Consider the following 15,160-nt stretch of genomic DNA (forward strand, 5'->3'; position numbering starts at 1 on the left):
GCACTGCTCAAGATTATTTGCAGCCCATTCCTCTGCAACTGAACTCTCCAGGCATCAGATGTTACACAATCCTTACTGCTTATCTTTGGCAATGCCAACTTTTGCCTGGATGCATTGAAAGAAGCTGCTTGTGTTTCAGGCATCTGAGTGCGCTGAAGATTTCGATGGCTGGTTCAATGGCTCGGTTGCTCCCGCTGATCCTGGCCTCCTGGGTCACCATTTTGGCAGCTGAAGGTAGGATTTTACATTATATATATTCAAATTTGCAAATTTGCAAACAACAATCAAGCAAACAAAACAATTTCCATAAGTTCCCTTGGACTTCCACCCTCCCTTTTGTGGGTCTTTAGGTTAACTTTTTCTCCTGCATCTTCTCTATTAATCCAGTTCTATTAAATCCCCAATAAAGCCATCCAAAGTTTAACGGCAAGCCTCATTCCAGTCCTACTAATAATTTTAATTGTTTACAATTATTTTTAAGGTAAGTTATTGTTCGGTTTCTGATAATTGGTTCTCATGAGAAGCTTACAGATTCTTGCTTCACACAATTAACTCAAGGCAGTGTCAATTTACTCTTGGCAGAAAGCCAAGGTCTGCCTGGCCTGGCAACAGCTCTCTGATCGGTTAATGACCAGCACTGAACTCTGTTATCTAGGAATGCTAGCACAGTTGTTTCTTGTTGGGTGTTAGAGAGACAGAGAGGATTTATTTTGCTTTGCTTTGTATGCAGAAACTCTGCTGGTTTTCTTTTCTTTTAATAAATCCTGTAAATAGTTATTCTGCGTCTAGCCGACTAGTCATTTCCACCTCAACTAGCTTCTGCGCTGTGCAGGAAAACTCTGCTACGTTTGGGCTAAAGCCCCTAGAGCTATGCCTGACACTTCAAAATTCTAAGAGTTATGTATTTCCTCCATTCCTTATTGAAAATCTGGTGTTCCTAATTCTTGTCAGTTTTTTTTTGGGGGGGGGGGCTGTAAATGTCTGGTGTGTACGCAACCTAGGTGGCCAGTGAGTCTTCCTCTAATTTATTATTTGATTAAGTAGTAAAAAGGTGTATTAAGTCAGTCAAGTTCTGCCCGTCTTGTGGAAAGTGGAGCTTGTGCTGCCTTTGCCTGCATGTGGCCAGAGCAGCATTGCTTCAGGATTCCCATGCTTTTCCAGTTGTGAAATCTAACCCTGCTTCTGACACCGGAGAGCTGAATAGTTAGCACTTGCAAGCTTGAAATTCTGCAGCTTCTGTGCAGGAATAGCAACGGTTCTCTGACTCAGACATTTCTTTTATATGCACACACAGGCCAAAATCCTTCTCCTCCACAAGTGCTTACCAAGAATGGGAAGCTCCAGGGCCAGCAGGTCCAAGTCAATGATGCTGAGAGAAAGGTGGATGTTTTCCTTGGAGTCCCCTATGCAAAGCCACCTCTTGGGCCATTACGGTTTTCCCAACCACAGCCGGCGGAACCTTGGAGCAATCTAAGAGATGCAACTTCCTACCCACCAATGTAAGTCAAGTGCAGGGGAAGTTGGGTCACCCTGAGAAAGTATTACCTGCTGCCTTGGGATTGTTAGAAAAGATGACCTACAGAACTTGCTAACCATACTGTAATTTTCTGATTCGCCTCCGGATATGAAAATCCCCTTGGTCAAAATTAGTGTTACTTTGGCCACTTTCCAGTCCTCAGATAATGGAGGTTCATCTGAGGGATAAATTACATATTTTTGTTAGAAGATCAGAATTTGAGGTCTCCTGGGTGGATGCCATCCAGGCCCCACAATTTCTTATCTTTTATTTTTATTAGGTCTATCTAGACCAGGGGTAGTCAACCTTTTTATACCTACTGCCCACTAATGCATCTTTCTTGATGGTAAAATTTATTTACTGCCCAACAGTGCTGTAGTAACATGTGGCGTAGAACTCCCCACCTTTAATCCTGAAACGCCCACTAGTGGGCGATATGGACCAGGTTGACTACCCTGATCTAGAGTATTCTAGACAGTCTGTGGCATCTGCAACCTTCACACCAAGCAGGCAGCTTACCATGCACTCTGCATGCCGTCGAGAAACCTAACTATGTCCCTAATGATTGAATCACCCCATACAAGGATCCCCCTGGCTTTCCCATTCCCATTTTTTCCGAGTGATGCTTTGCTTCCCCAGGATCCTCCATGAAACAAACTAGTTTTTAAAACAAATTGGCACACACACACACACACACACACACACACACACATACACACATACAGGCATCAGGTTGCAAGCAACAATCCACATCCCTCCAAGGAGAGCAGTTGGCTTCTCTAAATCCTCCTGCTTCCGTCTTCCGCAGCACCTGAGGTGCCAACGGGAAGTCCCTCCTCCTCCTCTCTGCGTCCTTTGTTCTCTAATACAGTTGGACCATTTTGGAGTGGGGTGCGTCCCCCACACTCTCTAATGCTGTCTCTGCAATCTGTCCCCTCCCTTCTGTTCATAGCTAAGCAACTCCTGCCTAAACTGCTCTGTGTCTGTCTCAGCTTCTTTTTTCTAAAAAAGTATTTTTATTAAAGGTTTCTTGATTTACAAAAGTATGTGCAATGTCTCTCTCGTATTTTTTCCATTTATCATTTTTACAAATCAGTTTCATTTGTTGAGACATTGGGAAGAAGAGGGGAAGAGAGGTAGACGGGGGTTGGGGGTGTTGATTGACGATACTTTTACTTAATATATGTAGAGTTTGATGTCAGTGTTGCTTGTGTGGGTTCTCTTTTGTTTGCTTGTGTTCCTTTGGTGGTGAGAGAGGTTGGCGTTGGCCTAGGGTATGGTTGTTCATTTGTGATTGGCTGTGGTGGTCTTTGTTTTCATGTGTGAGTGGGGTGGGTGGGTGGTTTTAAACTGACCTGAATGCTGAAATTTGTGCCATAGCAAAGAGAGTGCAACAGTCAACTACGCAGAAGGCTTGTCTTAGAAGCTTGGTGGCCTTTGTTTGGCAGCACCACTTAAAGAAAAGACTACTGTATATCAAATCAGGTGAGGACAGGCTGCCGCCCTGGGTTTTTCGTCCTTTGTTGGCATTCTCCTCCATTAAGTCATGCAACACTTTTCTTCCTCTCTACTCATTTGGTGTTTGCTGATGGTCAAACATGAGAAGCTATTTTTGCACTGTGTGTACTGAATTAGTTTATTTCTTTTATTTGCTTTGTCAAGGTGTCTGCAGGACCCGGAGATGGGACAAATGCTGTCAGATACGTTTACTAACAAAAAGGAAAAGGTCTCTTTGAGTATTTCTGAGGATTGTCTGTACTTAAACATCTTCACCCCGGCTCGTTCTGACAAGAACAGCAAGTTATCAGTAAGTCATGTTCTTCTTCAGGGCTATTCACTCCCTATTATGTGTCTTGGCCAAGCAGCCTGCCAAATGTTGTCCACATCTATATACTGTAAACCAGGCTTCCTTAACCTTGGCCCTCCAGATGTTTTTGGCCTACAACTCCCATGATCCCTAGCTAGCAGGACCAACAGAAAGCCTGCTGTAAACATACGAAGCCTTAAACAGCTCAGGATCCAACTCTGGAAGGAATTGGAGAATCAGAGAATCTTAGAGTTGGAAGGGACCTAAGGGTCATCTAGTCCAACTCCCTGCAATCCAAAAAACTTAGCTAAAGCATCCATGACAGATAGCCATCCAACCTCTGCTTAAAAACCTCCAAGGAAGGAGAGTCCAAAACCTCCCGAGGGAGACTGTTCCACTGTTGAACAGCTCTTACTGTCAGAAAGCTTTTCCATATGTCTAGTCAGAATCTCCTTTCCTGCAACATTGGTTTAAGTCCTACCCTCTGGAGCAAGAGAAAGGAAGCTTGCTCCCTCCTCCATGTGGCAGCCCTTCAAATATTTGAAGATGGCTATCATATCTCCTCTCAGTCTCCTCTTTTCCAGGCTAAACATACAAGTGAAACATGACATCAAACCCACTCTGAACATTTTATTTGGCTCTGGTGGGGCAGGTAACCCAGCATGATCCCCAAATTCTATCTTTTGCTTTCAGGTGATGGTTTGGATCCATGGAGGAGCATTATTGGTGGGTGCAGCGTCCATATATGATGGGTCTGTGTTAGCGGCTTTTGAAAACGTGGTAGTGGTGGCGATTCAATACCGGCTGGGCATTCTTGGTTTTTATAGGTAAGATGTTTGTCCCAAGCTCCTTTGAGCCTGAAACATGAGTGGAGCAGAAGAAAAAGTCCCCACTCAGGGATTGGATGCACAGTCTCAGAGGCCACCCATGCTGCTTCCCTCCCTCGGGGACAGAATGGACTGCTTGGTGGCAACCAAAAGCTTTCCACGGTCAGTGCTGGAGTGCCACAGGGAAAACAGAGCCTGCCTTTCCCACTGCTGACAACACACTGGAGCCTCAGACTGTGAGCCCCTCTCCTTGGGAACAGGGCAGGAGGTAGGGTGAGCAGGCAAAATGCCACACCATCGGGACCACATCGTGCATCATACCATCAAGTGACCACAGGTGGTGGCCCTTTGCAGGTGGTGGCCAGTAGGAGTCTGCTAGAGGCTACCAGGGCTGGGTGGAGGGACACAAAGGAGCTTGGACTGTGCTTTTTTAGGATTGCAGCCTTTGTGTCCCTGTTCTGCTGTCACAACAACTGTGAAGTACTGTAGAAGAGACACTAGAGCTCCTGGCCTGAGGCTAAGTGGGGATTTGAACCTGGATTTCAAGCCCAGGTCTCTTAAGACTGGCTGTCAGTGACTAGGCAAGTGGAGCTTCTATTCAGATGCTCATATCTCCTGCAACACCCCTTCCTCCCCTCCAATGTGCATGTGATCAAATTTAGACACATCCAGTGAGACATCATTGCTTCTGGAGAGGCTGCTTCATTTCAGGTAACCAAGGTAAAATAAATTATTGCAGGGCATTTTCTCATTGCATGCCCATGGGTTGGCTTTGTATTGTGACTGCTTTTCAAAAAGTTAATCAGGTTTGGCAGATCTTCTGTCTGTGCACCAATGGGGGAGGATGCTGTGCTGCATCTACACCCCCCCCCCCAGGCTAAGATTGGATTGCATTGTTCCTTGTCATGCCTTTCCTACCTCCAAGACCTCTTAACATCTGCATGTGGGCATAACATTTGAAAGAGGGTCTTTCCAAGTAAAGATTCAATGCATATAAACACAAATTGCACTATGAATTTCTGAATGATATATGGGATGTGGATTGTGTTGCTCTGGCCCACGTGTGGTGCATTTGACATACACAATACAGTCCCTTCATGCAAATGTTACAGCTGTCTACACATGTCCAGGATGACAGGCTTGCTGTGTGGGGTGGAACATTACCTGAACTGGTTTAGCATTGACAACAGATATTGTCTAGCATTAGAACATTTGAAAGTTTGCAGTTCAGCCAGGAGAATCTCTCCTTTCGATTTGCTTTTCAACAACGTGAAAATAAGGAATGTTGACTATTTCCTTTTGTAGATGGCTTCTTTTCTGAATCCCCAAACTCCATCGCAGCCTATCATTTCTGTGCTGCTTTTTCATTCCAGTACTGGTGATGAGTTTGCACGTGGAAACTGGGGCCTCCTAGATCAAGTGGTAGCTCTCCAGTGGGTCCAAGAGAACATTGCAGCCTTTGGAGGAGATCCTGGATCAGTTACTATATTTGGAGAGTCTGCAGGTGGATTCAGTGTTTCGGCCCATGTAGGTTCATGGGGATCATAACATTTATGATTCATTTGTTTATTTTTTTGCTCATAGAATTTCCAGGCCTTCTATTGCAAGTGATTAGCTATAAAACTAAGCAAATATTACATTTGTTTTATTGCTCCAGAAACCTAAGATTAATAATGTGAAGAAACTATCCTGAAAACAACTCAAAAGAGTGTTTTAATTGAAATGTTGCATTAAAAAAAACTGGAATAGGGAAGCTTATAAAACAAAATGGGCAACTGATAATGAAGGCAATTTTTTTTTGTGTGTGTGCAAATTAATGTCACTCTGAAGCAGTTTAATTTGAGAATAAACTTATACACTAGTAGATTTCTATTACTCAGATAGAAATTGGGGAAAGCATGTTTAACCTTCTAACAGTCAGTGGTTCTCTAACCAGCCCCGCACCCCCAGGCTCTGAACTGCCATGACTAATAGTGGAATGTGGGGTGGGGTTCAAGGCCTGGCCCTGCTTATGAGGCAAGCTGGTGATAGCTGTTTCATACCCTCCAATATTTCTCCAGTGAAAATAGGGACGTTCCATTCCATAAAGATAGTCTTACTATTTATACCCCACACATCTTACTGGGTTGCCCCAACCACTCTGGGCAGCTTCCAACATATATAAAAACATAATAAAACATTAAACACAAATAACACCTTCCTTATATAGGATTGCCTTCAGACGGCTCAAGAGTCGATTAACTCCATACCCTCCAACATTTCTCCAATGAAAATAGGGACAGCCTAAGGAAAAGAGGGACATTCTGGAATCAAATCAGAAACCAGGATGGCTTCTCTAAATTGGCGACGTCCCTGGAAAATAGGGACACTTGGAGGGTTTGCTGTTTGGGGTAACATTCAAAGGGCAACAAATGGTGGCACATGCCAAGGAGTCTGTCTCTCTGGGGGATACCATCCCTCCCTGCTTTAGTGGGTAACAATTGAACCTAGGCAGGTTTGAAGTGTGTCAGAATCCACATTAAGGGTCAAAGTAGCTAATGCGCTGGTTTTCAAACTTCCTTTTAGCAGACCTTCAGAATATTGGAGTGGATTCTAGACCACTCACATAGTTAATGCAGGGCTCTGGCCCAGTGTGTTGGGGCCCAGTGTTGCTCCCCTTAACTGAGGGTGTGCCATAGTTCTGACACCCTCACCTGTGCCTGCACTTTGGAGGGATGAGGCCCAGGGTGAAGGCGGCATTACAGATCTTCTCGCTGAGGAGACCCCGAGGAAGTCCAGGACCTCTCAGGAGGAATGTTTGGACATTGCCACGCTTTTGGAAATAGGAGTGATATGGCAAGGCCGTGACTGGGATGTCTGCTTCCCCTGCTTCCCTTCTCAGGTCGTATCTCCTCTGTCAAAGGGTTTGTTCCACAAAGCCATCTGTGAAAGTGGCGTTTCTGTCATGGATGTTCACAGAGAGGTTAATCCACAAGAGTTTGCAAAGGTCAGTGTTTGAAAATGGCCCTGGTAATATAGACGGAATTGGCGAGGGAGGGCAGCTAGAGCTGAGCGTGTGTGCTGGTCCAAGGAGTTGCCTTTTGGAGCTGTGTTGCACTTTTTAAAACCCAAAAACCAAAACATGAAGTGGCCTGTTTCTTAGGGTGACATGCAACTCTCTCAGGGTTCTTACACCTGTCTCAGGATGTCTGTGTGTCTCTCTGTGTGTGTGTTGCACACTTAGTTACATGGCACTGAAGCATTCTCCTCTGCCGTCCTCTGCTACTTTTGTTTACACCTCGCTGTGTCCACACAAGTATTAAAAATATTTGTGCTTCTCCTGATGGAGCAGAATGGCCTGTTCTTTCTGATGCTTAGCCAGAACTGGTTTCTTTCTCATGGTTGCAGAAAATTGCTGCAACCGCTGATTGTCCGATATCCAGCTCAGTCGAGATGATTCGTTGCCTCAAGGGAAAGACGGAGAACGAGATCCTACAGGCGACTCTCAAGATGGTAAATGTGTTACAATCTGATGCTGCCCTCTGCATAGTTAGGGAGATAAAAGTATTGATAGAGGTTAAGGAATCTCAGTGGAACTAGATGTTGATAATAATAATAATAATAATAATAATAATAATAATAATAATAATAATGCCACAATCATTTTTAGTCCTCTTATCCTTGTTCCATCACTGCATGAGAATTGAGTATGCTTAGTGGCCATGAAACGTTACCAGTTGGGAGGTGGGAAGCACTACAGGTAAGGGAGCAGGGAGAGAGTAGAATCCCCTGCGTGAGTGGAGCTCCTCACACCTTGGAGCTTGTCCAGCAGGCTGGCAGCACAAGCCCAGAAGAGAAGGTGCTCCTGCGAATGTCCCGCTGGTTGTTTAATCCGCTTCCTTCCAAGGCAGCGTCTGCTCCTGGGGCTTTGCCCTCTTCTGACCTGTGCACAGCTCCCATTGTTTTCCTATGTGTAGGACAATTTCTTAGTGATTTATGTCTGCAGACCTTTAAATAGGAAAAGACTATGTGACACCTGTCCTCTCAGCTTCCCCCTTCCTGTGATTACAGGATTTCATCAGAATGCATCTTGGCGCAGAAGAAAAAGTGAGTAAATCAATGGAATGAGGATGGCCTGAGGGGAGGGAAGCAAGTGAAGAAGACTTACCATGAGAACAGGCACCAACAGCAGCCGACTGAGGGCAGCTCTAAGCCTGCTTCTTTTCCAAACTGCAGGCGAGAGTTCTCTGCACCTCGGGATCCAGAAACGGAATCTGGATGCACATTTTTATGTGGCTGGATGCCCCCCCCATGTAAAGATAAGAGTCACATCCATTGCTTTCCCCCCTTCTGCACAGAACAGGGCGTATTTCTGAGGAAGCAGCCTTGGCAGCCTTGGATTTGGACTTCCTACTTACTGTAGCAAGCTAAACTTTGCTCCCCCACAAGGCTACCTCTCCCAGTGTCATTGGTGTCAAAGGGCACTGCTGGGAATTGTAGTTCTGTGAGAGAGATAAGCCACAGTTCCCTGGAATCTTTGGGAGCGGGGAAATGTGCTTCTAAGATATAGGTGTGTATATGAAGCCTGAGATAGTCATCTTGTGCCATTTGATGCTGCAAAACCTTCACTTATTGCCACTGATGGAGAGGTAGTCTTCTGCAGAAGACAAAGCCTAGGACAGTAGCTCCTGATCCAGCTCCAGTCTCACAGAACAGCCCATGGAGCCCCACCCACCTGACTAAACAGAGCCAGCCTGTCAACCAGGGCTGGCCCTTTTCTCATGGACTCTTCATTGCATTGAACACCTCCAGAACATCTGGAGGGCCGCAGTTTGGGGACGCCTGCTAGTCTCTGCTTCTCAATGTGTATTGTATTATTTTATGTACTGTGGCTTGTCGTTTTATTGATTATAGTTTAGAAATTATTTATTGTAACTGTTGAGTAGATTTCTGTTTAACTTTTATATGTTGATATTATTTTATACTATTCCAATAATTGTTGAATGTTACTTTTTGATGTAGGTTGCTTATTTTAAAGTTTTGTTTTATTATCACATTTTTGTATTGCATTAGATTGCTATAAGTTGTACGTTTTTTTGTTTCTTCAGCTTGTAAACCACCTTGAGTATTGTAAGATAGAAAGACGGTATACAAATTAAAAATGATGATGATGATGACCCTGTGACTGGTAAGGGTGTGGGCCACAAACAGGCTTCACCACAAGAATTGCCTCCAGCCTTTAAGAGCAAGAGGAAGAGCAGAATATTGGACATATTTATGTTAGGCATAAATGAAAGTTCCAGCCCTGAAGAGCGAAGCAAAAGCAAATAACTGATTTTTTAAAATTCCCTCCTCCCTCCAGCACACTATGTTCTACACTGCAAGTGTTGATGGTGTATTTCTTCCAGAAAACCCTAAGGTTCTCCTTGAAGAGAAAAGGATCAATAATGTTCCATACATCATAGGTGTCAATAATCATGAAACAGGATGGCTTATACCTAATGTAAGACATTGTGTATTTTAATGCATTCTTTCTGGGGCCCCCTAGTGCTCACATCTAGAACTAGAAGCTCTGCTTCTTCTCCTCTAGATGATGCAGTTGCCGGATGCCACGAAGGGGCTTGACAGAGAGACGGTCACTCTTGTGCTGCGCAGCTCAGAGCAATTATTGGTAAGGGGGTTTCTCAGATTGATTGACTTTCTAATGTCATTAGCCGTACTTTCCCCAAGTGAATTGTTGCTTGGGGTGGCAAGGAGTAGAGGGGCTTTTTGGAGATGCTTGATATCTACTGGCAGTTTTCTGGCCGTCTAAAGAACTCTTTTGAGCATCTTCATCAAGGGGATGGCAGGGAAGGGAAATTACAGGATTCCTGGCAGAAGGGAATACAGTAATGTGGTTCTATGTTGCCCTTCTCCTTGATCATGGGAGAAGCTATGTTTTCAATAGCTCTTCCTGCCTTTATCTCCCATTGCAGGGTGTTGCTCCGGAACACGTTCCTATAGTTGCCAATGAATATCTGAAGGATGTTAGTGACCCTGTACAGCTCAGGGACCAACTTCTTGAGCTGCTAGGAGATGTGGTATTTGTTGCTCCAGCCATCCTAACAGCGAATCTCCACAGAGGTCAGTTGCTGTCAGAGTTGCTGCATCACAGGTGGCCTTCGCTGGGCCAGTAGAAGCGAGCTAGCTGCTCACTAGGAATGAGGCATAAATTGGGATTCATTAGGATTTTAATATGAATCTCACCAATTCACACTTTCCGAAACAAATGTGGAAAGTGAAACATAGCCAGCCTTCAAAATTAGCATTTCTCCCAATTTTGTGATGCAATTCTCCCACCAAATAGTGTGTGCGTCTGGGGGAAGTTTGAAGAAAAAAATCCATATATTGGTGAAAACTACACATAAAAATGCATTGTGTTAGAATAAATTGCTTGCAAAAATGTGTCGTTAGGAGAAACTTGCACTAAAAAGCTTGTGGATTTTCACGAGGACTTAACAAAAAAATTGCAAAAATGTGGAGTGCCTTCCCCCTGAATTGATTACCCCCTCCATCCAAGATGTCTCCACTCATGACAGCTGCAGATGCTGAGCCCAGGTTTGTTGGTTTGTGAAGCATTTATTTGCTTCCACCGCTGAGCTGCTGGCCTTCAGCATTAACTGCCTGTGGCTCTCTCAGAATGGCCATGCAAACATTTGGTTGGGGTAGGGGGATGGAGATTACTTTCTACCAGGAACTCTGGTTTTCAGTTTGAAGTCTGGGAAATAGTGGGTATGCTAGTTGAGAGAACATCCCCTGGAACCTCCACAGCTCATGAAAAGAAGTCAAGAGTATGGGTAAGTCCCAAGAGTTACTGAGCCCAAGGAAAGGTTTTTCTTTCTGGTTTTGTATATAACTTATGTGCTCCAAACTCAAGGTCTGAATGCTATGAAGAGTTTTTAAATGGAGTGAGTTAGTTAATTTATTGTTATGGTTCTCGACCAGCACACACATTTATACATCAAACTATCCAATATACAATTTTTAAATGGAGATGAAAGCATTTTGACACCTGCCCCACAAGCAGTGATCCCCCTTCAAACTGTCATCAACTCTCTGAAAAATGACTTCTGGTTCCAGTTCCAAAATCAAGAGTAGGGAATTAAAACTGGCTCACAGACTGAATCCAGAACTTCTCCCCTACAGCAGACCATTCTGGACCTAAATGGAAAGGTTTTTGTAAATAAATAAATACATTTAAGGTTTCCTTCTGTCTTCTTCCACCAGCCACTCACTCAACATGTTGCTTTATGTTTATTTTGGGTAATGTGCCAGAGAATGCCCCCTTCTAACAACGTCTTTGTTTTTTTTTCAGATGCTGGCTACCCAACCTTTGTGTATGAATTTCAGCACCGTCCAAGTTCATCCTTGGGCTTTAAACCAGACTATGTTAAAGCGGACCATGGTGATGAAATTGCCTTTGTCTTGGGGAAGCCTTTCTTAGCAGGTGAGGTGCTTCTGCTCTCTAAAACTTTTTTACATTTTATTTTTAGCAATTAATGATATTTTGGTTTCATCTGCAAACGATGGGCATGTAATCACATCTAAACAGGATGTTTAAACCTCGGGATTGTTGGTGGTCACAGAGGGGCTGTGGGTGGCTGCATTTGGAAGACTCTTAAATTGTTGTCAAAGGCAGATCCACATGCAATTTGTTAACAGCAGTCAGATTTTAAGGTTGTGAAGGTATGAGCCACTGTCGGCAATCCAACACTTCCCACCCCTCTCTCTCCTGGTCCTGGCATCCCAGCATTTATTGCATGAGTGACTATCACTGAGCCTAAATGGCAAGAGGAGTGAAGTTATGGAGGAAAGCTGCAGGAGTTCTGTTTTCTACAATTTTGGCCACTAGTGTATTAAGGGCTAGGTGACCTGTAGCAATATATAGCAATTTTATCTAACTTTTTTCTGTTGTAAACCCCCCCCCCCCGAGCCACGCTGTGTGTTATGAAGCTATTATTGCTACGCAAGAGAAACTGAATTATTTCTGTATACAGGCTTAGCATAAGGAGGAAGGGCTCATAGCATCAACACACTGCTTCCCTATTAGGTTTCCAAGAGGATCTCCAGAGCCTCGTCTTTGGTTTCACAGAGAGCAACTAATCATCCAGACCACCAGCCACCCAGTCCTGTAACAATATTTTATATTGCCCTTTTGTTGTGGATTTTTATTGTGATATTATTATTGTGTTGTATTTTTGTATTTGATATACATAGAAAAGGTAAAATAGGTAAAATAGGTAAAGGACCCCTAGATGGTTAAGTCCAGTCAAAGACAATTAAGGGGGTGTGGCACTCATCTCACTTTCAGGCCAAGGGAGCCAGTGTTGGTCCACAGCTTTCCAGGTCATGTGGCCAGCATTACTAAACTACTACTGGTGCAGTGGAACACCATGGTTGTATCCAATGGGTGAAATTCAGGGCTTTACTCAGAGTAAACCCATTGCAATTATTAATTTACTCTGAGTAAAAGTTGAAAATTATCCCATAATCTTTAGAAATGGCTTACATCTATTTTTTTGTCTCTTGTCTGCAGGTGATGCTACAGAGGAAGAAAAAAGGCTGAGCAAAACGGTTATGAAATATTGGGCTAATTTTGCTCGCAGTGGGTGAGTAATAGAATAGAATATAATGCTGATGTTACTGAAGTATATGTCTTTTGAACCAGTGGGTGCATTTTGAATTTTGAGAGAATGTTATGGGCAAAAGTCACAAAATGGCTGCCCTGAGGGTGTGGCATAACACAAATGCCATAACACAAAATTAGACCACAGTCATTGCTCCTTTACTCTCTCTCTCTCACACACACACTCCTCCAGGACAACCTATTGCTTAGCATGCGAAGCCAGCTATATTCTGCTAGCCCTTGTTGCAGAGATACAGCTGTTAAAGGCAGAAGAATCCTGTTTTTTCTCTCCAGTGTCAATCCTACATTAAAGTCTAGGCTGCCGTCAGATACCCACTTACCTGGGAGTAAGCTCCATTAAACACTTAACTTTGGAGGTATATAAACCCTTTTACTGTAGGTGAAAATACAGCAAATTCTTAATGAGGGCCTGGCCTTCAGCTCCTGCAGAGCAGGAGGCATACCTTGGCCTCTTTGAAAAAAATTCTATAGGCTTCAGGATTTGTCCATGAAGCAAAACCCCTGACCCACAATCAGCCCCATAAAACATAGATTTGCACAGCAATATAGGCAGGAGGGTGTAGTGGGAAGAGCAGGAGCCTGTTCAGTTGGCTTGTGTGTCTTGCGAGGAGGTCAGGGTCCTACTTCCAGTGAAATGACCCCAAATTGTCCCACCATCACCCATAAGAGTGAGCATATTTGGGATAACAGGTCCTGTGGGAAGCTGATGGCCTCTTTTTATGGTTTCTAGGAACCCGAATGGTGCTGGCCTGGTGAACTGGCCCCTTTACGATGCAGCTGAACAATACTTGGAAATAGGCTTAAAGCAGAAGCCGGCAAAGAAGCTGAAGGAGCAAGTAGTTAACTTTTGGACCAAGACCTTACCTGAAAAAATAGCTGAAAGCCAAAGGCGAACTGAATTATAATGTCAGGTTGTGATGGTTGGCACACCTCCAGTATAGAAGTAGCAAAATGAGGTTGGACTCTGCCCTTCAGACTCTATGTGGAGCATAGCTGTCAAGTTCTCCCTTTTTTAAAGGGAAATTCCCTTATGCTGAATAGGCTTCCTTGCGAGAAAAGGGAAAACTTGACAGCTATGATGTGGAGAGGTTATATTATTGACTGCTGCCCCATATAAACATCTCATAGAAAATCTTTCTCGATGTGCTAGTTTACAAGAATGTGTGTGTTTGTGTGGGAGCACTCAACAACATGACTCTTCTACTTGGAGTCTAAAGCACAGTCAATAATTCTACTGCTATATTGTACAACCGGATTCTGCGCAGGATGTAGAATAAATTTTCCAGGATCCCAGAAGATGGCAGTCCAAACCTGCTGTAAGAACTGTACCAGCATTCTGTTAGAACATGGATAATTGTATCCTAAAGTGTTAAGTTTTAATTTGCTTTATTTCAATAACCTGAGAATTCAGCAATGTCCACATAGCTAAATTGCACCCTTAAATATGCAGACTGGAAGGAACATACTTCAATTTTTTGTGTGTGTTTTCCTCTTTGCACTGTTTGTTTATGGGGGTTGGTTTCAGGGTAAGTACTAAGAATGAAAGCAACTGTAGTAGGAAACTTTTAACACTTTCATTTCTTTAAAATGTTTAAGATTACAGCTATGATGTGTGTGTGTTTTTTAAACACTTCGTCTCAACAAATGAAACTGTTTGGTAAAAATGTTACGAGAGACATTGCACATATTTCTGTAAATCAAGAAAATCTAATAAAAAAAAGGTTTCATCCTCAAAAAAAATTTTTATACACTAAAAGGCTTGTGTGCATTTTGCTTTAGCACATGCATTGGCAGTTATATGTAACACCTGTGATGAGAGTAGGCCCCAAAAAACTCCACTTTGCTGAAGCTGAGTCACACACCCTGTTGGTCCCAAGTCTGACAGGCTTCACACATTGCGTACATATACTGAAGCTGTTCACATATACATGAAGGACATGTTGATGTGTCATCAACAAACTGATGGTACCTTGCCCCCAAATCTCCTAATGACTGCTCCCAAAGGGTTCATACAGATATTAAATAGATATTGTTGGACTCCAGTTCCCATCATCCCTGACCATTGACCATGCTGGCTGGGGCTGATGGAAACTAAAGTCCAACAACAACTGGTGGATCACAGGCTCCTCACGTTTGGTGTAGGCCAGCCTTTCTCAGCCTTGGGTTCCCAGATGTTGTTGGACTACAACTCCCATTATTCCTGACCACTTTTTCTGTTAGTTAGGTATGATAGGAGTTGTAGTCCAGCAACATCTGGGGACCAAAGGTTGAAAAAGGCTGGTGTATGCTGTCCATTTGACAGGACTTCACAGCAAACTTTGGTTTGTGAACTCTTTCTCATATTT

At 43.6% G+C, this 15,160-nt stretch overlaps 1 protein-coding gene across 1 annotated transcript; it reads left to right on the plus strand.

Annotated features, from left to right (window-relative positions):
- Nucleotides 1-14,516, plus strand: LOC118093787 (fatty acyl-CoA hydrolase precursor, medium chain-like). The gene is made up of 14 exons (XM_035133506.2): nucleotides 1-234; nucleotides 1,295-1,499; nucleotides 3,179-3,323; nucleotides 4,017-4,150; nucleotides 5,524-5,677; nucleotides 7,032-7,136; nucleotides 7,538-7,642; nucleotides 8,201-8,236; nucleotides 9,492-9,632; nucleotides 9,720-9,800; nucleotides 10,105-10,252; nucleotides 11,484-11,615; nucleotides 12,705-12,777; nucleotides 13,546-14,516. The coding sequence occupies exons 1-14, from the start codon at nucleotides 165-167 to the stop codon at nucleotides 13,718-13,720; spliced, it is 1,704 nt and encodes a 567-aa protein (XP_034989397.2). The 5' UTR covers nucleotides 1-164; the 3' UTR covers nucleotides 13,721-14,516.
- Nucleotides 14,517-15,160: the final 644 nt, after the last annotated feature.

This window comes from Zootoca vivipara, chromosome 1 (genome assembly GCF_963506605.1).
Source record: "Zootoca vivipara chromosome 1, rZooViv1.1, whole genome shotgun sequence".
In the NCBI taxonomy this organism is placed as follows: Eukaryota; Metazoa; Chordata; class Lepidosauria; order Squamata; family Lacertidae; genus Zootoca; species Zootoca vivipara.

Coding starts and splice junctions, on each gene's coding strand:
- LOC118093787 (XM_035133506.2), top strand. CDS start 165: ATGGCTGGTTCAATGGCTCGGTTGCTCCCGCTGATCCTGGCCTCCTGG. Junction 8,237..9,491: donor ATCTTGGCGCAGAAGAAAAA/GTGAGTAAATCA, acceptor TCCTCCCTCCAG/CACACTATGTTCTACACTGC. Junction 9,633..9,719: donor CAGGATGGCTTATACCTAAT/GTAAGACATTGT, acceptor CTTCTCCTCTAG/ATGATGCAGTTGCCGGATGC.